This window comes from Typopeltis vanoorti, chromosome 15 (genome assembly GCF_054136105.1).
Source record: "Typopeltis vanoorti isolate ZY-2024b chromosome 15, IOZ_Tvanoo_1.0, whole genome shotgun sequence".
Classification (NCBI taxonomy): Eukaryota; Metazoa; Arthropoda; class Arachnida; order Uropygi; family Thelyphonidae; genus Typopeltis; species Typopeltis vanoorti.
Window position 1 is genome coordinate 117,172,371 of NC_143563.1, and position 22,850 is coordinate 117,195,220.

Genomic DNA, 22,850 nt, shown 5'->3' on the forward strand with positions numbered 1-22,850 from the left:
AAGAAATTTTGAATCTCCTAGAAGACCTCTTCCCTATGGACATATTAAATCTTTTTAAACATTGTATAAACAATACTTTTTTCACCTATCAAGACAGAATCTGGGAACAAAAAGAAGAATTGGCCATGGGTTCATCATTATCACCGGTATTAGTAAACCTATTTATGGAAAAATTTGAAAACAACGCTCTTAAGAATTACCATAAAAAAACCAAAAATATGGCTATGCTATGTGGACGATATTTTCATCATATTCAATGGAACAACAGATGAACTTATCAATTTCAAAGATTATCTCAACAATTTGCACAACACCATAAAATTTACTTTAGAACAAGAAGAAAATAAAAAACTTCCTTTTCTGGATATTCTATTAGAAGTTAATGAAGAAAGTAAACTCTTCTTCTCAGTATATAGGAAGCCAACAAACACTGGAAGATTTCTAAATGCAACCTCACACCACTATCCTTCACAAAAAATAAGCTTAATTAAAACTCTTCAAGACAGAGCATACAATATCTCCAGCACACAAGAAAGATGTAATGAAGAACTAAAATATTTAACACAAATCCTCCAACAGAATGGATATGAAACAAAAACCACCAAGAGAATCCTTAAAATGCCTCCAACTAACAACACAATAAAACAGGATTACAAAAACCCCATCTCGCTTCCTTATATCAAAAATGTTACAGATAAGCTAGCCAAATTAGTCAACAAACACAACATAAAAGTAGCCTTCCTTCCTATGGAAAAAAATCTCAAGATTCCTACATCCATGAAAATCACCTCATTATCCTCTTAAAAAACCAGGAGTCTACAAAATCCATTGCTTTTGCGGGATTTGCTACGTAGGACAGACAGGAAGATCTGGAGAAATACGCATGGCTGAACACCAAAAAGACGTACAATACAAAAGAGAACAAAAAACGGGTCTTGCTTTCCATATCACTTCCACTGGACATGATGTACTCTGGCAAAAAACGACGATGTCATACATAGAAAACAACAATTATATAAGAAAATTTAAAGAAGCTGCTAATATGCTAAAAAACCCAACCCAATGCAATAAAAATCAAGGTTTAATTCTCCATCAAGTGTGGTCAGCTCTAATAAAAAATCTACCTCAATCTGAGCTCGTACTGTATGAACGAGAACAAGAACACGTGACATTGTCCAGTATTGTTCAACGGCAATAACGTTTTATATCTGCATTCTGTTATTTGAGTTTATGAATAGCCAGATGGTTATGATTTGTATTTATTAATTCTCTTGTTTAAACTTTAAGTTATACTATTTACCCCCTGAAGATGTAAATCCTATGATTTACGAAACTTGTCGGGAACTATTATTTCAGTAAAGTATAACTGAATAATAAAAAATGTGGTGTAATCACCGAATATATCTTTTGAACCAATTAGCCACAGAAGTCTACGCCTGCAAGAACTTGATATTGTCAGCATCCAGGAATGCATTAGCAGAGCTAATCTCAGGTGGTATGATCACTGAAACAGAATGGGCGAGGAAAGATTAGCAGAACAATTTTTCTGGTCTTTTTTCCGCCAATCTCTGTCAGATTGGCAGGAAAAAGACCCAGAGCAAGAACAAGATATGTGGATTGATACAGTAAAAAGTGCCTTAGAAGACAGAAATATAAGAGCTGATAATATTGGAGTCTTGACATTTAACAGACTGATTTGGAGGAAAATTGTAGACAGGAAGTTAGTAATGATGTAAATTTTTAATGTAGTACTATCATATCCTGTACACCCCTTGAGGGTATATATATCAGGAATTTGATGATAATGATGATGATAAACACTATATAATAAGGCAAAATTAATCAGGTCTGATAGCAGTGCCCCAACTACCAAACTTGACCATATTCTCAAGATTTTCTTAACTGATGGCTAATCTCCAAAAAATCCAAAAAACATTAAACCCTGTAAATGTAACCCTGCCCCTCTCTCCACTCTCACTTCAGAGCAGAGATTACTCAACACCTACCTGGTGTCTACCAGGTCCCTTGCAGTTGCAAACTGTCCTACTACAGCTAAACATGCAGGATAGCCAATATCAGAATTTCTGAACACAAGGACTACGTCGGTTCGACCAATGCAGCCATTCAGAACTTGCTGACCATGCTTTGGACACCCACCACAGAATACACTGGAAGAAGGCCATTCTACTACAGTGCAGCCAATACAAATATGACAGGCTGTTCCTCAAATCTGCCTCAGCCCTAAAAAATTTCTACACCTCAACAAATTTGGATGAATGAGACTGCCTCAAATTTGGGAAGCATACATTCTAAGAACTTCAAACCTGATAACCAAGACTCCCAACTCAGTCCACTAGGGGACATTTAGGACTCTAGACCCGCCTTCGGTTGCCTTTCTTCAAGCTTCATTTGCCCAGTGTTAGCGCATGGGGGCACATAAAAATGTTTTTTCATGATTTCTGATGATGACAATGTAGCATTGCCAAAATAAAGGAAAGTACAAATTAAAGTTTTCATAATTAATATTTTAGTATATTGTTATTTCCTGTAAAATAATAGTTTTGAGTAAACAACTTATAAGCCTATCTAAAAGAGGAGTAAACAAGAAAAAGAGTTGGTAGCAAAAGTAGGAACAAATGACTTGACTGAGAACAAGGAGCATGTAACACTGGATATGAAGTGGTTCTTTAGATGAATAAAAGATAATTGCACCACAGAAAAAAGCAGCCAGTATTTTGCCCAAATATGATAGTGATGAGATGAGAAAGAGGTGGGTCAACTACGTCAGGGAATACGTAACAGAGAGCAGTGAGGACTGAGGGTCTTGGTTTGGTCATCTCATCAAAGATTGTTATTATAAATGAGGCGATGACCTATAGTTAAAGAGAATGACCATGAAGTGATTAGCTGAATGGTTGCTAGCTGTGTGAGGAAAGCGTATATGTGGAATAATATGATACGAGCAGGAGACAGCTTGCAGCTGTAGCATGGAATGAGGAGTTCGGTGCATAGGAGATCATTGTTGCTTGGGTGATATGCAAAAACTATCTAGTAGAAGTAATGTCTAAATGTGCTCCAAGTGTCAGTAGGTTTAAATAAGGTCGCTTTGAAATAGATGAATGAAGAGATTAAGCATGCAATACTGGGAAGGAAGGCATTATGGAAGCAACATACGAGGGTGGTCTGAAAGGTTCTCGGCCTCGACCATAGATGGCAACATATCAGGAAGATTTTTTTTTTCTAATTTGGTACATCTGTCATAAGCATCCATGTGAAATTTCAAGTCATTCTATCAAATAGTTAGTTCGTTTCATACAGTTGATTGAAGCAAAAGTGTTGTCTGTATCCTTTGAAATGGATAAACTTGAGTATTGTGCAGTTATAAAATATTTTGTAAAAGAAGGTTTAATGCCGAAAGAAATTCATAAAAGTTTATGGGCACTCTTCTCCTTCGTTTTTGACAATTAAGAAATGGGCTGCCAAGTTTAAATGTGGCCGTACCAGCTTTGAAGATGATCCACATGTAGGACGTCCAAAAAGTGAAAAAACACCAGAAATCATTGATCAAGTGCACGATATGGTATTGGATGACGAGCAAGTCAAAGTGAGTGAAATTGCTGAGACTATAGGCATTTCAAAAGAAAGTGTAGAATATATTTTGCATGAAGAATTGCAAATAAAAAAACTTTGTGCAAAACGGGTGCCGAGCTTGCTCATAGCAGATCAAAAACACACTTGCATGAAAATCTCTGAACAGTGCTTGGAGCATTTTAACAAGAATAAAACTGATTTTTTGCGTTGATTTATTACTATGGATGAGACTTGGATTCACCATTACACACCAGAATCCAAACAGTGGACAGAAGCTCAGCGCACAAAGAAGACAAAGTCTGTTCCATCAGCAGGAAAGGTCATGGCATCGATGTTTTGGGATACTAAAGGCATTTTGTTTATTAATTATCATAAAAAGGGTAAATCAATAACTGGGGAATATTATTCCGATCTTTTAACCAAACTAGATGAAAAAATTTGTGAGAAACACCCGGTTTGCAGAAGAAAAAAATCATCTTACATCGGGACAATGCACCTGCTCACAAAGGTGTTTTGGCAATGGGAAAATTAAAGGATCTGTACTATGAATTGTTGGAACATCCACCCTATTCACCAGATTTGGCTCTCTCTGACTTCTATCTCTTCCCAAAACTAAAACTTTTCCTCGCTGGCCAGCATTTTTCTTCAAATCAAGAGGTGATTGCCAGTTGTAGAGGGGTATTTTGCAAATCTTACTGAGAACCACTACAGGGATGGCATAATGGCACTAAATCATCGCTTGAATAAATGTATTAGTCTTAAGGGAGATTATGTTGAAAAATATGAATAACTTTGAAATTATAAATTTGTTTTTTTCATTGTTAGGTTGAGAACTCTTCAAACCACCGTCATAAGATGAGTGGTAAAAATCAATTCTATGAGGAGTACAGAGATGAGAGTACAAAGGAGCACATTTGCCACCCTTGGTAAGGGCAGCAAATGTGATGCAGCAGCTGGCTAATGAAGTGAAAAAAAAGTCCCAGGGTGCTCTTTCGATATGTAACAGGCAAAAAAAAAAAAAAAAAAAAAAAAAAGTTAGGATTGATTTGAGAAAATGGATAAGAACAACTGCTGCAGAGGATATGGTTGAGATATTTAATGTTGATAACTTTTTATGACTCTTCATTAGAAAATGGGTGCCGTTGCCACGTTAGTCACCTTCAAATCAGACCATAAGAAATTTGGTCAAAAGAGAGATATTTAATGAGAAGTTCATAAAAGTCTTTCATCCTTGTGAATGTGACATTATGGAGAATTTGAGAGCAGTGGATGATGAAGAGGAGATTTTGACTGGGAATGAGCAAAAGGTATATGGGGAAAATGAGCAAATTTGATATGGAACTAGATGATATATTTCCATATATTTTGAAGGAATGTGCCATGGAGTTGACACCTGACTTGACATATTTGTATAATATGTCTTACACTGGGTCAAGTTCCAAAGGAGTGAAAGGAAGGCAAGATTGTACAGCGTCACAAAGGTGATGACAGAATTCAAGTGTCAAATTATAGGCCAGTCATGCGTTCAGGTGTTGTGGTTAAAATGTCAGAAAGACTGATGAGAATCAGGATCCAGAATTGAGTTTACAACAATGGCATCATCTTTGATGGACAGTATATTTTTTTCTAAAGTGAGGGTCATGTTTTAGTAATCTACTTACTTATTACAATAAGGTGACAGCAGCATTGGATGTGGGAGATGGATACACAGTAGCATACTTAGACTGTGCAAAGGGTTTTAATAGTTTACTGCATGATAAGTTGATATTCAAATTAGAAGGGATGGGGTTGGATATTAGACTAGTGCATGGAATAGGAGATTGGCTGTCTGATAGGTATCAACAAGCTGTGTATGGGAAAGCAATATCTCAGAAGAAAGTCACTATTGGTGTGCCTCAAGGTCTGTTTTAAGGCCATATGTTTAACATATAGGTTAAACATACATGTTTAACCTGTATGTTAATGATACTGGGGAAGATCTGAATGGGGACATACAGTTCTTTGCAGATAATGCAAATTAGTAATGAACTATGAGGGGCAGAGCATTTCTTTCCATTATGTGGATTTACAAGAAGACTTGAATAGACTGAATGAATGAGCACAAGAGTGGGGATACCAGTTCAATGTTGCAAAATGTATGGTTTTAAAATTTGGAAAATAAAGATGGGATGTAGCACTTACACTTGGCGGGGATGTATTGTTGGAGGTGGAAGAAAGGAAAGATCTTGTGGTGATGGTAGATAAGGATCAAAAATTTAGAGGGCCCATTGCCAAAATTGCAAGGACAACAGAACAAATTTTGCAAATGATATGGAGGATACTGTCTTGAAGAAGTATGGCGATTCTGGTTCCATTGTATAAGGATCTGATTAGAACACATATGGACTACCGTGCACAGATTTGGTCACCTGGTTTTCAAATGGATGAAGAGATGTTGAAAGGTCCAGAAGTGAATATTCAAAATAGTTTCTGATTTTGGGAATGCTGAATATGAAGAAACGTTGAGACGATTCAATCTGCAGAAGATAAGAGAAGAGGGGTGATGTGATATGATATGACAGCGGTGCAGTCAGAATTTAATCTTGGGAGAGGGGCGAGTTTAATCGACGATTTCAGAATACACACCATGCATTGCATATGACCTATGACTGAGGATCTGCAGTGATTGCTAATACATGATACCCGATCTCCTCTGGCCCGGCTCGGGGAAACGAAGTAGCACTGGGTCCACCCAAGCACTACTTTGTTCGCCTTGCATTCACAGTGATCATGATTCCCGAGAGCTATAGGGTATTCCCACCTTATGTGACTGCTAATTCATAAGTAGTATAGAAATAGAAGACACAATACAACATAAATAAAAAAATGAATTTTAATTAGGAAAAGATTTTTGGAAAATTTTCTAGTGTTTTTTTCCTTTTTCTTTGAGAGGGTCAGGTCCCTGCTCCCCTACCCTGGGTGAACCACTGTGATATGATATACATGCACAATTTAATAAGGGGTTGTTACATGATTAATGTTAAAGAGGTTAATGGTGGGAGATTGGGGGAGAACAAGATGTCATCTGTGGAAGCTGTATAAGGAGGGTGTGAGCAGGGGAGTGAGAAGCAGGTTTTTCACATGGAGAGTTGTGAATGATTGGAATGCATTGCTTGAGTGTGTAGTATCTGCCAATAATTTTAATACAATTAAGGCATGGTGTAATGAGCTGTGTTTATGAAAAAAGGACCTACTAGGGGTCTTAGGATAACAATAATAAAAACATGAAACATGAGAATAAAGGTCTTTAATTGTAGACAGTTTGAACTAAAGTGCTGTGGGAGCACAGAATATCAGAATGGTGAACTAGCCAATGAGACTTATTCGTGCCTATGATCCCACAGAAGGTTCTAAGGAAGAAGAAGAGAAATTTTTCCAGGCATTATAGAAAGCAGCTGATACAATAAAAAAAAATAAAAAAAAAAAAGGAAAAAGGAAAAATATCGAACAGCCTTGATAATTGAATGCTCTCTGTTACTGCCTGAGATGACTATCCCCCAAAAACTTACTAATTTTCTTTACTTCTATTTACTATTTTGTCATCCCCAAAGTATATTGTCATAATTAAAATCACCATTTTGATCACCATTTTCCTATTTGCTTGGCTAATTTCATTATATATTTTAATGGTCACTACCCTCCACATTACCAGGTCTATAGCAACATCCAACTATGAGGATTGAAACATTTGGTAAAAAAATAAGTTAAATGGATTTTTTTTTTTTTTTTTTTTTTGGAAAAAAAGCAGCTTTATTTCTCAATATAGTCTCCATCAAGGTCTACACATTTGGTCCAGTGAGTTTCCAATTTTTTCATCCCATCTAAAAAGTAGGATTTGTCAAATTGTGCAAAATAGTCATTGACAGCCTTGATGACATTCTCGTTCATAGAAAATTTTTTCCCACAGAGCCAAATTTTAAAGTTTGGGAACAAGAAGTCACATGGGGCCAAGTACAGAGAATATGGTGGATGTGAAACCAATTCGAACCTCAATTCGTACAATTTTGCCATTGCGACGGCTGATGTGTGGGACAGTGCATTGTCTTGATGAAAGTGCACTTTTTTGTGAGCCAATCTTGGCCGTTTTTTTCTTAATTTAGTAATCTAAGAATCATCTATGGATTACTCAAGTGAAGAAGAACATGAAGACCCTGAGATCTTACAAGGTGAAGTGAAAATGGCACTGCGGGAAATGAAGAATGGAAAGGCCCCAGGAGAAGATGGAATTATGGTAGATTTCTTAAAGCTGGGAGGAAGCCCTGTCATCAAACATTTGAGTCAACTCTTCAATAAATGCCTAAAACAGAGAAAAATTCCGAAAAATTGGAACAATTCACTTCTAATATTAATTTTTAAAAAGGGCAATAAGGAAGAAATTAAAAACTACAGACCTATAAGCCTACTCCCCACCATATATAAAGTTTTCACAAAAATTATAAATAATAGAATAAAATCTAAACTAGAGAGAATGAAATCCTGTGAACAAGCTGGATTTAGGAAGAATTACAATACTTTAGACCATATTCACACATTAAGACAGCTCATTGAAAAATCAATTGAATACAATAAACCCTTATGTCTGGCCTATATAGACTATGAAAAAGCATTTGATACAGTTAAAACATCTGCAATACTAAAAGCACTTGAAACCCAGGGAACTGAGAAACCATCTATTGAAATACTAAAACATATTTACAATAATGCAACTTCTGTAATTAAATTATATAAAAACAGTGAAAAGTTCCGAATACAAAAAGGCATCCGGCAAGCCGACACCATATCTCCCAAATTATTTACAGCTGCACAAGAGGAAGTCTTTAGAAGCCTTGATTGGGAAACAAAAGGAATAAACATAAATGGTGAAAGGCTGCATCATCTAAAATTTGCAGATGATATTGTCCTGATAGCAGATAATCTTGAAGATCTGGAAGAAAGGCTAAATCAGCTAAACGAAGCCTCCAGAGAAATTGGATTAAAAATAAATAGAGAAAAAACAAAAAAATTATGAATAAATACATAAACCATGGAACTATCAAAGTTGAAAACCATGAAATAGAACAAGTAATTACTTCATATGTATATTTGGGCCAATTGTTATCCTTTGAGGAGTGCTAAGAAAAGAGATTGAACGAAGAATTCACCTTGGGTGGATGGCTTATGGGAAAATGAGAGACATATTCAGAAGTGACATCCCTATGAGTCTAAAAAGGAAAGCTTTCGACCAGTGCATACTTCCTGTCCTAACATATGGTGGAGAAACATGGACTTTAACAGAAACCCTAAACAAAAAAGCTGAGAACAACACAACATCGCATGGAAAGAAGCATGCTAAAAATAACATTGAGATAGGAAGACAAATATCTGGATAAGATCTCAAACAGGTGTCATGTATATTGTAAAATACATTAAACAGGCTAAGTGGAGATGGGCTGGCCATATTGCCAGATGCAGTGATGGGAGATGGAGTAGAAAAGCAACAGAGTGGAGACCAATGGATAGAGCAAGACAAAGAGGAAGACTGAGAAGAAGGTGGAGAGATGAACTGGAACAAATTGCAGGAGTGAGATGGATGGGAGAAGCAGAAAACAGAGTGATCTGGAAAATCATGGGGGAGACCTTCGTCCAGCAGTGGACAGAACCAGAAGGTTGAAGAATAAGAAGAAGAATGATGCATAATAGACTCCTGTTATTGTCTTACTCTTTTTCAAATAGTTCATCATGATAATTCCTTGGGAATCCCAAAAATCAGTGGCCATCACCTTCTCAGCTGACAAAACGGATTTCACTTTTTTTGGTGCTCTTACACCGGGATTTGTCCACTGTTATGACTGCTACTTGGACTCAGTTGTGTAGTTGTGGATCCAAGTTTCACCTACAATCATGAATCGATGCAAAAAATCCTGCAAATTGCGATTAACCATCGCCAAACACTGTGTTGAAATTTCTTTTCACATGTGTTTTTGATCAACAGTCAACAATGACTGTCGATACCATGGATTTTGTCAATGATTTCCTTCATAGCGACCTCAGTCGGACTTCCGGAGCGTGCTTCATCTTCGATGGACTTACGTCAACATTTACACTCATTTATCAAAAAATAAATAGTCTTTAATGCTGGTGCAGAGTCCCCATGAAATGCAACTGCCACGGATTTGATCTGCAAGGCAGTCCACTTCTTCAAATAAAAGTGTTTAGTCACTGCATGCAACTCGTTTTTGTTCATTTTTATGAAAAATGCAAATATGGTCATTTTAAATGTTTGCCAAACAAGAACTATGCGTCACACGTGGCTGAAATTTTGCCAGGGGTCATGAAAAAAGATGATACGTGCCAACACTGGTATGAATGAATGGTATCACCGTCTATTGGAAATTTACCAAACTTTTCAAATAACCCCCTCGTAAATATTTCATTCTATTCACCTCCATCTCATTCCATGCTGCCTTAAAACCACTGCCACTAATTCTTCCTTGCATCTCTATTTTGTGAGGACCACCTCCAGTTTTACCCTTTGTATCTCCAAGAAATAGATCATACCTTCCATCTCTATCCCTGTCAGGATGCCATCCTCAATCCTCATCCAATATCTCACTTATTTCTACAGTTTTTTTGGTGAATGAATTCAACCAATGCAACCATTTCCTTTTTGTTTGTTTCTGATACTTATAGTTTGTATACAAGCATAACAGTTCGTTGCTGGATCTATAACAAGTTTCACTGATACCACTTATTAGATGCGACTTCTCCATACATATAAATTTTCCATACCTTCCTCAAGTCATTTCTTTTTTTTCCCTTACTCATCTTATAACGTTTTTCAAATTTATCTGTTTTCTGAACATCCAAGGCTATCTCATTCGCTTCATGTCTACACAAGCATTCACATCCTCCTTGAGCATCAAACTTTCTCAAGCTGTGTTTTCCTATCCATCATGAGTCTCCCCCATTTCTCTTACCCACATGTTTTCTCTAAGCGCCCACTACCCACTTCTTTATTCATAAGCACCACTTGAATCTCTGCTTCCTTACTCTCTCACTCTTTAACATAACTTCTTAATTGCTTGGATTCATTCACTGCACTCATTACTCTCGCTTCCAGCAGTAGTCTCTCCAAATGACTCCCACCAAATCATTCAAATGCAGTCCATTACTCTTATATAGTTCAATCCAACTTGAAACGCATTCCCCACATTAACAAACTATCCCTTTCTCTTCACATGTTTCTGCTAACACATAATTCATAATCCTTGCTCTCCACCTCATCTAGTCACTGTGATACTTGGGCAACACACTGGCTACCTTTTCTATCATACTATTATATTTATCCTTCTCGACATTCGCCTGATATCCAGTCTTACATTCTCCTTGATCTCAGTCAAGTTATTTGTCTCTACTACCACTACCAATTCTTTTGCTTGTTTACTCTTCATATCCAGTGCCTCAATCGCTATTCATTTTACCTCCTGGAAAACAAAGCTTCTGTATCTTCTCACTTACCACATCACTAATAATTAAGTCACCATATAACACCATGAGTCTTTCCTAGTCTATTTTATTTTGAGATCATTTGTTTTCTCTTCTTCACTTTTCCGTATGTACCTACAATTCTCTTTATTTCACTCTGCCTTATCTTCACCAACTCAGCTTTCAAATCTTGCTTCATCATTTTTTTGCTATCATTCACTCTCATTATTTTATCACCAGTGACACACACTTGTTTGCCATCAATCCCACTTGTTACCTTACCGTTAATTGCACTCTGTTTGTTTTTCATCATCATCACCTGCTTTGTATTAATTGCACTGTTTTTCAATGTCATTATTACCCGCTTTACTGTTAATTGCACTCTGTTTTTCAATGTTATTATCACTCACTTTATTGTCAATGGAACTCTTTCCCTCGCTATCACTTCCATACAGTTTCTGGACATTCACACAATCTTCTTCAACAGCCATTTCAGTTGCAATGCCATATGTTCTCTAAATGTTCCCTACTCATATTTAGATTACTTAAAGAAGCTTTGTGGACCATCTGAATATTGCACTTCCTACACATCCATTGCTCTTTTCCCTTATTCAGCCTCTCTACATAAATGTCTGCAACATCTTTCCATACAAACATACTACATTTAATGACATCATATCACATTTGAAAAATCCACACCATATACTTTACTTGTATTCTTCGTCAGGGTACACTGATTTGCCTTTCACTGCCATTTTATATCAGTATAGTAACAAGAACAATGAATTTATAGTCATACTGCCTAAGAAATTTATGCAAACATTACATTCCACACTCAAACACCTCACAGTAACACTCGATCTGCAAATTAGACAATATCGACATGCATTAAATATAAAATTCACTTATCTTTTTTGCAGCCCACACAATGACTGATGTTTATCACCAGAATACATTCTGTGTACTGGATGAAATTCTAATTCTGAAGGAAAATGTTGAATACTATAGCTACTCATTTTCCCTAATCATTATCTGAATATAACATCTTGTATTTGTTGCTAAGAAGTATCTCACCGTGTTCTTGCCTTCTTTGTTTTGGTAATACTTATTATGTCAAACTGGTATTTCTCCAATCCCTCTGCTAGTTCAATTTCTTTTCAACTGATGCTTCTTATGTTGGTACCAATCTTGAACTCTGCCAGTGATGAGTGGGATATGTTTTGGGATTTTTTCAAATAACTGACTTTTTGTTGTTCCCTGAAGAAAACAACGGGGTCTCAACCAGTGTGGAATTCTGTCATGTTGTGCCATTATTTTTCTGTTATGGAATAAGCCAATAAGAATACAATTTAGTTGGCTAAATCTCAAATTGCCAGTCCATTCTCTATATCCAGTATCCAGGAAGATATTTACTAAGAAGGTGCTCCATGAGAAGGTATGGCTCGGATATCAGTCAGTATCTCTGGTTGGTTCTCTGCATTCTTTAAAAAACTATTTGGAGGTCTACTCCCAGTTATTATTCAGCTTTGATCATTAAGTACCCCAATACAAAATGTATAACGTTACACTTAGAAAGAATGAAATGACATTCATTGTCATTTTACCCATGTAATCAAAATGTTCAAGTATATATGCATTGTGTATCAGCTACTTTCATTATCACCCCCCCCATAGCTTAACACAGCCAATTTATTAATAAATAAATCTGTAGATTTATTTTATTGGCACTAGCAGTACTGGTATTAGCAGTACTATCCACTGCGTAACTAATAAAAGATTCCGAGCTGAGTTACAGAAAGATTTTTTCCTATTATATTAAATCATAAAATATATTTATTTAATACATACCTAAGAGAAATGTAACTTTTGGCTTAGCAGATGCTTCATCAGAAGGTTCTCTGCCACTGTCAGTAAATGATAGGAATGAACTGCTATCTTTAACAAGATGTTCTTTGGATGTGGAAGGATACATTGAACAGCTTTGTAACTGGCCAGTGCTAGAGCTGGAAGGTAAGATGGTTTTTCTTCACAAACAGAAGCTGTATAAGGAGAAGATAATGCTCAGAAAAACAATATTGTCTCAAAATAAAAAAAAAAATTGGAGCTACGGATAGGATATATACAGGGACTCACTTCTTTTTTTTTTTTTTTTTGTTCTTGTAAATGACATGAAATATATAACTCATATGAAAAAAATTTTAAAAATTCTATAATCAATAAAAAAAAATCAACAGATAAAAAGTACCAAACACAAATAAAATATTTCAGTTATACCATATATACAAGAGTGGTCTAAAAAGTTCTCAGCCAAACAAAGAAAAAACGAATTTATAATTTCAAAATTATTTTTCTTTTTCAACATAATCTCTCTTAAGAATAATACATTTATATATACACTTAATACATTTATTCCAGCGATGCTTCAGTGCCATTATCCTGTCCCTGTAGTGGTTCTCAGTACAATCTGCAAAATACTCCTCTAAAGCTGCAATCACCTCTTGATTCGAAGAAAAACGCTGACCAGTGAGGAAGAGTTTTAGTTTTGGGAAGAGAAAGAAGTCAAAAGGAGCCAAATTTGGGGAATTCGATGGATGTTCCAACAATTCATAGTGCAGATCCCTTAATTTTCCCATTGACAAAAAACCTCTGTGGGCAGATGCACTGTCCTGATGAAAGATGATTTTTTTCTTCTGCAAACCAGATCTTTTCTCACAAATTTTTTCATCTAGTCTGGTTAAAAGATCGGAATAATATTCACTGGCGATTGCTTTACTCTTTTCAAGATAATTAATAAACAAAACTCCTTTAGCATCCCAAAACCCCGATGCCATGACCTTTACTGCTGATGGAACCGACTTTGTCTTCTTTGGCGCTGAACAACAGGCTTCTGTCCACTGTTTTGACTGCTGTTTGGATTCAGGTGTGGAACGGTGAATCCAAGTCTCATCGATAGTAATAAATCAGTTTTGTTCTTGTTGAAATGCTCCAAGATAATTAATAAACAAAACTCCTTTAGCATCCCAAAACCCCGATGCCATGACCTTTACTGCTGATGGAACCGACTTTGTCTTCTTTGGCGCTGAACAACAGGCTTCTGTCCACTGTTTTGACTGCTGTTTGGATTCAGGTGTGGAACGGTGAATCCAAGTCTCATCGATAGTAATAAATCAGTTTTGTTCTTGTTGAAATGCTCCAAGCACTGTTCAGAGATTTTCATGCGAGTGCATTTTTGATCTGCTGTGAGCAAGCACGTCACTCATCTTGTGCAAAGCTTTTTCATTTGCAATTCCTCATGCAAAATACATCAGACACGTTCTTTTGAAATGCCTATAGTCTCAGCAATTTCACACACTTTGACTTGCTGGTCATCCGATAATATATCGTGCACTTGATCAATGATTTCTGGTGTTGTTACACTTTTTGGACGTCCTTCATGTGGATCAACTTCAAGGCTGGTATGGTCACATTTAAACTCGGCAGCCCATTTCTTAATTGTCGAAAATGAAGGAGAAGAGTGCCCATTAACTTTTATGAACTTCGTATGAATTTCTTTTGGTGTTAAACCTTCTTTTACAAAGAATTTTATAACTGCACAATACTCAATTTTATCCATTCAAGAGATACAGACAACACTTTTGCTTCAGACAGCTGTATAAAACACACTATGGATAGAATGACTTGCAATTTCACATGGATGCTTATGAGAGATGATGTACCAACTTAGAAAAAAAAATTCTTGCCAATAGTGTTGCTATCTATGGTCGAGGCCAAGAACATTTCACACCACCCTCGTAAAGTTATAATTAGCAGAAACATTAAAATAAATAAATAAATAAATAAAAAAAACAGTAGCATGTTACTACTTAGTTTGTGTATTGTAATTCTATTTTAATTAACTCAGGGAAAAAAGAATCTATTAATACCGTGATTCATTCAATATGTATGCTACTTATTATCCAACTGGTGTTGCAAATGAGTCATCTCTAAAAATTGATCTTTCTATGAGAATCTTCAGTTGCGTAGGCAGTCTGCATGACCAGATGAATAATTTGAAATATACGAGGGATGTCCAAAAAGTAAGTTCCGATGGGCTGTTAGAGAAACAAAAATATACTTACAAAAAAAACTTTATTGGAAATTAAAGTAGGCATCTTTCATTACTTTTCTATATAATTTCGGCTACTTTTCAGGCACTTATCATAACGGGGCACCAAGAGTTGTATACCTTCGTCGCAGGACGCAAACCACGTATTGACTGCTTTTTTGACCTCGTCGTCGTCTTGAAACTGCCAGCCATCAAGGAAAGTTGATTTCAGATGTTTGAACAAGTGAAAGTCATTTGGTGTGAGGTCAGGACCATATGGGGGAATGATGGAATTGTGTTCAGCCAAAGATGGCAAGAAGTTGTTGTGTTATGCCGGCTGTGTGTGGGCAGGCATTATCATGAATCAAAACATGCCCCTGGTAAGAATGCAATGAATTTCAGCTGCTTTAAAGTTCCTCGCATTCAAGAAATGGATAACTGACCTAATTTCACATGCGGGGGCAATTCGATTTTCTTTGACATTATAAACACACACCAAGAAGCGCACACACTGAGAGAATGCCTGAAAATGGCACCAACGCCTTGCTAACGAATCAACAAACTCAGCACGCATCCATTAGCACCATTGCAATCGCAATGCTGCAGTGAAAATATTTAAAAACGGAACTTACTTTCTGGACGTCCCTCGTAGATATATAAATGATTGGTAGAGCACGTGCAAGTTAGAACATGTGCAGCAAGAACAGGTGCTGTTTATGTCTCACAAAATGCACCTGTTCATTTAAACAAAATTAAAAAGAACAAAGCACTTCATACACTTGGCCCTTTGCTTACCAGAATGCTTTTAAAAATATCTAAAGGAAAATTCTTTAAATTCTTCAGCATAAAGATTTCACTACTTTAAAGTAATAAAATGCAAGCAGCCAAACAATCAATTTCTGAGATCTGCTGTGTCACCACTATACACAATCCCTGCAGAGAAAAATGTTAGGCTACAAAAATGTAGGTAATTTCATAGTGTGAACTGATGGCAGTTGTTAAATGGCCTGAAGATTATGAAACATTTGTTATGAAAAAAATTGACATATGTACAAAAGCGAAACATACCTTTAGGAAGAAGTTACAAATTGTTATTAACAATATGAGCACCATTGCTGATATTATAAAGTAAGTTACTTATTCCAAAAATAACAAACCAGAAATAAATAAATACATCTAGATGACAGTTTTGCATCAAACTCTCTCTCTCTCTCTCTCTCTATATGAAACTATCTCTAAAATGATCCCAGATGAGATTTCAAGAAACCACAAAAGCTAATGTGGTTTGTGGTTTATGCCTTGAAGTTCTATCAACTCTTGCAGATGCATTTAGAAATTAAGAGTTGGCATTCATAAAATGAAAGTTTAGAAGTTGTTAAGTTTAACTGTATTTTTTTTTTTTAAAGAAATGTTTGAGAAGATCCTATATGATAACCTTGTTATCATATAGGATCTTCTCAAACATTCGTTGTTCTCAAACTGAGTATCAGCCTGAGTTTCAAATAACAATTTGAAACTCAGGCTGATACTCAGCAAAATCAGGTATCAATTGTGTTCATCTAGACTGCCTTCACATGATGCAAACAGGCATAAAATACCTAATGAAACTGATAATATATGCAATGCATCTGATAACTGCTCTTAAAACTAAGAAACACTTGTTTTATTACTATTCCTCCCCCCTTCCTAGAAAAACACCTATAGCATGAAGAATGTCAAATTGTTATTCTATAATATATATACTGTATCAAATAATATCTCGCAAAGGAAGTGGATCTAGAAATACTCAGGATTATTAGGAAGGAAGAAAGACAGGACACATGGGAAAATGAAAATTGAATATATACAGTTACTAAAGGTTAATTACCTGAAACAGCATGTGATGGAAGGGACTAGAGGTGTGAGAGTTCTGGATCTAGTAACAGCATCAGAATATCTATAACTACAGTAGCAACTCTACCTCCAATCAGGGAAAGTGACCATGCAGTCTTGACCTGGGAGGTTGCTCAAATTGTGGAAATTTCTGTCGAGAAAGGATTTATGTAGAGCTACAAGAAGGTGATTATGACAAACTTAAGAGGCAACTTGGAGTAGACCCATGACATAAGAAACTACATTGAAAGTCATTAGTACATGAGAAGTGGTCAAGGATTGTTTGAGAAAGGTAGTGTCAAAGGGCATATCACAGTCAGGAGGATAAACCGAGTAGGGATTAACTGGATGAGTAGCAATATAAAGCAGAAGCTGAAAAAAAAAGCACCGTGGAAGGAATATAAGTAAAAAGGTGATCAGCATGCTCTTGAGCAATATAAAGCATAAGCAAGAAGGGCAACAAGTACAATAAGAAACACTAAATCAAAATTTGAGATAAAATTAACTAAGCAGGCCAAAGTAAACCCAAAAGAGTGAAAAATGGCATGAACTGGTATGCGCCTCTTTCAGAAGTACATAAGTCTCATTATTACAATAAAGAGCTAAGAGGCAATTTTTTCCAGCAACGTAAATTAAGTTAAGGGGATAATAAGGGGAGAACCAGAGGTCATACCTGGAAACTGTATAAAGAGGGTGTGAGTAGGGGAATGAGAGGCAGGTTTTTTTCGTGCAGAGTTGTGAATGATTGGAATGCCTTACCTGAGAGTGTGGTGTCTGTAAGGAGTTTGAATGTGTTTAAGACCCGGTATGATGAGATGTGTGTGAGATAAAAGGACCTCCTAGATGAGTCTTTGACTCCATGAGGTCTTGTTTTAATAATAATAATAATAATAATAAATCGCTCATTATTTTAAAGCCGGATAAGAAACTCGGAGATCGAAATCTAAGAGTTTCATGCCGAAGAACTTTCGGCGAGTCCAAGCATAAGTCAACACCTGGTAGTACAACACTAAGGCAACTCGGAGCAAAGGTGGAGCAAGATCCATCACTATCCTTAATATTTTCTCATAATGTAAAAGGCAGCTCCTAGAAGATGTATTACTGTTTTACATTATGAGGAAGGTCACTAACCAGACCGGTTTTGACCTTTGTTGAGGTTTCATCAGTGAGTAGGTAGACCTGGATAATACCAAGGTTTAAGTGAACCGAACTTACATACCTTTACTATACGAATTGCCAGCAAGGTGTACCCATATATTATTACTACAATCGAGAGCCAAGAGGCTATTTTTTCTGGCGGCATAAATTAAGTTAAGGGGATAATAAATCCCTCATTATTTTAAAGCCAGATAAGAAACTCTGAGATCGAAATCTAAGAGTTTCATGCCAAAGAACTTTCGGCGAGTCCACGCATAAGTCAACACCTGCTAGTACAACACTAAGACAACTTGGAGCAAGCTCCATCACTATCCTTAATATTTTCTCATAATGTAAAATGCAGCTTTTAGGAGATGTATTACTGTTTTACATTATGATGAAGGTCACTACCCAGACCAGTTTCGACCTTTGTTGAAGTCTCATCAGTGAGTAGGTAGACCTGGATAATACCAAGGTTTAAGTGAACTGAACTTACATACCTTTACTATACGAATTGCCAGCAAGGTGTACCCATATATTATTACTACAATAAAGAACCAAGAAGCTATTTTTTCTGGCGATGTACATTTATTATCCCCTTAACTTAATTTACGTCTTTATTGTAGTAATAATATATGGATACACCTTGCTGGCAATTTGTATAGTAAAGGTATGTAAGTTTGGTTCACTTAAACCGTGGTATTATCCAGGTCTACCTACTCACTGATGAGACCTCAACAAAGGTTGAAACCGGTCTGGGTAGTGACCTTCCTCATAATGTAAAACAGTAATACCTAGGAGCTGCATTTTACATTATGAGAAAATATTAATGATAGCTTGCTCCACCTTTGCTCTGAGTTGCCTTAGTGTTGTACTACCAGGTGCAGACTTACGCTTGGACTCGCCGAAAGTTCTTCGGCATGAAACTTAGATTTCGATCTCCGAGTTTCTTATCCGGCTTTAAAATAATGAGGGATTTATTATCGCCTTAACTCATTATTATCACTTCTCTTTCTCCTGTTTGCTAGTGCCTGCAATATTAATGTCTTCATAATGTGTATTAACTGGATGAGTAGCAATATAAGGTAGAAGTTTTTTTTTAAAAAAAAAAAAACGCACTGTGGAAGGAATATAAATAAAAAGGTGATCAGCAATGCTCTTGAGAAATATAAAACACAAGCAAAAAGGGTATCAAGTAAATTAAAAAACACTAAATCAAAATTTGAGATAAAATTAACTAAGCAGGCTAAAGTAAACCCAAAAGGTTTTTTTTTGCTATATAACAAGTAAGAGAAAGAATAATTATGGAAAGATAACTTTACTCAGTACTAATGGTAGGAAAGTGACAGAAGCAAAAGAAATAGTTTAGATACTAAGTGATCACTTTGCAAGGATATATCATCCAGGTGGTGACTTTGCAGTTACTGGGACAGAGACTGGTGTGAGCATTGAGGTAGATGAACTGGAGGTACTCAGTATGTTGAAAAATATAAATGTGAATACAGCAGTGAGTCTGGATGGTATGTCAGCTTGTGTGCTACAAGAATGTGCAAAAGAACTGTGCCTCTGAAGAAGTTGTTTATTCTGAGTCTCAGCTCTGACAAGGTTCCAAGGAAGTGGAAAAATGGTAAGATAGTTCCATTACAAAAAGGTGGCTCCAAGGCAGAAGTAACAAATTACAGGCAAATTAGTACCTCTGGAGTGGTGGCTAAAGTATTCGAAAAGTTGGTTAAACATGAAATTCAGGAATGGATGGATAGGAATATGACACGCTATAAGGGGGCAGCATGATTTTGTAAAAGGGATGTCCTGCCTAAGTAACTTATTCACATTGTATAATAAGGTGACAGCAGAATCGGATAAAGGAAATGGCTACAGTATGATACTGCTTGAGTTTGCAAAGGCATTTGACAGAATACCACATGTAAAATTATTACATAAGTTTAAGAAAATGGGAATGGATAAGGAGGTGGCTGAGAGAGACAGACATTACAGAGTGATAAATGGTGGAATGGAATCAAAGTGAATGAGGGTGACTAGTGAAGTGCCACAGGGATCTGTAGGACTGCTACTCTTTAATTTGTACCTCTATGACATAGCAGAAGATTTGAAGGGGGGGGGGATATCTGGTTGTTTGCTGATGATGAAAAACTAGGAGAACAATAGCTGATGAAGTTGTAGATATACTGCAGAATAATTTAAATAAATTTGCATTGTGTGCAAAGGACAATGGCTTTCAATTCAATGCTGCAAAATGTAAGATAATGCACTTCGGGATGAAAAGATTACACACTTCGTATCATATTGATAGTACTAGTTTATAGGAAATTAATGAGAGTAGGGATGTGAGGATGATGGTGGATAGAAAATTGAAATTCAGAGGACATATTGCAAGAGTTTGGAAAATAGCTCAGAGGATTACTTGGATACTGAAGAACACACTGAAACAGATTTGATCACCTGCATTTCTTGAGATTGGATTGTGGTGGAGAGGATTCAGAGAGGAGTGACCAAATTGGTGACAGGTCTATGGAATGTTCCCTATGAGGACAGATTGAGAGTGTGTAGGTTGCAGATTTTAGCTGACAAGCAGAGGAGAGGGAATATGATAGGAACTTATTTGTTGCTAAAGGGATTCTATAAGGTTGACACAGAATAAATTTTGCAATAAATGAGGAGTGGGTGGGGAATAAGGGGGTCATACTTGGAAGTTTCCAAGAGTGCGGTTAGTAAGGGTGCACAAACTAGATTCTTTACTTGGAGAGTGGTAAATGAGTGGAATGGATTGCCAGAGGTGGTTGTGAGCACTTCAACAGTGAACAGATTTACGAAGATGTATGATAATAGGTATTGCATTAATGAACAAAGTATCTCCCACAATGAGTGTTTTGACTCCATGGAGTGCCCATATAAATAATAATTATCCTCAAACCTCCAAGGAATCAAAGACTCATCATGAACTCAATTCCTTAAAACAAGTTATTAAAGCTTTTACTAATATAATTACTCCCTAATGTAATCAGTGTATAAATTGAATTTATACAGAAAAAGATAAATGACAATACGAAAAGTGAGCAAAAGGTATATGAAAGCTGTTTAATGGGATAACACAAATCCTTGACAGCCTGACTTGATTTTATAAGCAGTTCAAACACAGAAGTGAGTGGTTGGTTGTTTTCGATTTATGGCCAAAGCAAACTCAGGCTATGAGACCAATATATTGCGTCTGGTAATTGGATGTGTTATTATTAAGAGCTAGACCTCCAGGGACTACAGGACTTGTCAAGGCCACACATCATCACCAGCAGCTGTCATATATCAATTCTTGAATTCATTGACATTACCTGTACTCACCACCTCCAAAGGCAATTCTATTCCAATCATGCACCACTCCATATGAGAAAAAATCTAGTTCGCATCCACTTCATGACTGCCTTCAATCTCAACTCCCATGGATGCCTTCTCCTTTCCCCAACCCCTATTAAGTGAAAAATTCCATGTACTGGTATCCTCTATGTCCCTCTTTCAGAAGTACATTAGTTTCATTCTTATCACTCCTCTTTCTCCTGTTTGCTAGTGCCTGCAATATTAATGTCTTCATAATCTGTATTCCATAACTCTTTTTTGTCCTTAACACTCTCCTTTACACTCACTCCACAGTATCAGCATCACCACAGAAACTAGGACCAGAGCATAGTAGTTCAAGTTTCCACAGAAACCAGGACCTGAGTATAGTAGTTCAAGTGAGGTCATATACCATGAAGGAAAAATGATTGCCTTATCCTTACATGTCAAGGTACATTTCAGTATTGCAGTTGTCCTCTGAGTTGTATTTGCAATCTTTGCTATATGGCCCTCGAACTTCAACTTCCTATCTATTAAAACTCCAAGATCAATAACCTCATCAGTTTCATCTGGCATAATAAAGAGTGCTTAAGAGTCAAAGCTGTATAATGGGAGGAGACCTTCATGCAGCCTTTTAAGGAATGCAGAGAACCGACTGGGGCTTCTGACCTAATGTCCAATCCTCACCGTCTCATGGTGAACCCTGTTAAGTATCTATGTGGATACTCAACAAGCAAGGATGGGCTGGCAATTTGGGATTTAGCAGACCAAACTGTATTCTTATTGGCTGAAACTACAATGCAAAATGATGGTACAACATGAAAGAATTTCATGCCAGCGGGAGCAATGCCTGGTTAAACAAGATCCCCATTGTTTTCATCAGGGAACGGACGAACAAAAAAAAGTCAGATAATGCAGTCAACAAATCCTAAAACATGTCTCAACTCAATCTCAACAGAGTTCGAGATTGGTACTATCAACATGAGATGCATCAATGGAAAAGAAATGAAACTAACAGAAGAATAAGCCAGAACGACGTTATAGGCATGACTGAAACAATGAAAACAAAAACAGGTGAGATCTTTCTAAGCAACAAATACAAACTGTTATATTCAGATAATGACAATCAGGGGAAAAAGGGAGTAGCTATAGTATTCAACACTAAATATGAGTATAATATTTTTGAATGGCAGGCAATATCAAGTAGATTGATGCAGGCTAATATCAGAATTAGGAGCTGCATAATGAGACTTATTTGTGTTTATGCTCCCACAGGAGGTTCTACCGAAAAATAAATAGAGGAATTTTTTGAGGCATT

General features: G+C 36.5%; 1 protein-coding gene across 6 annotated transcripts in view; it reads right to left on the reverse strand.

Moving 5' to 3' along the window:
* Ae2 (anion exchange protein Ae2) overlaps positions 1–22,850 on the reverse strand; it is an 834,322-nt gene that overhangs the window by 569,633 nt on the left and 241,839 nt on the right. For 4 of the 6 annotated variants that reach the window (XM_090404845.1, XM_090404844.1, XM_090404849.1 and 1 more), the window contains one exon: positions 12,943–13,097. In XM_090404845.1, the coding sequence (XP_090260971.1) occupies positions 12,943–13,097 (155 nt within the window). Of the gene's footprint in view, positions 1–12,942; positions 13,134–22,850 lie in introns of all 6 variants that reach the window. The other 2 variants (XM_090404848.1, XM_090404847.1) reach the window with 1 other exon arrangement.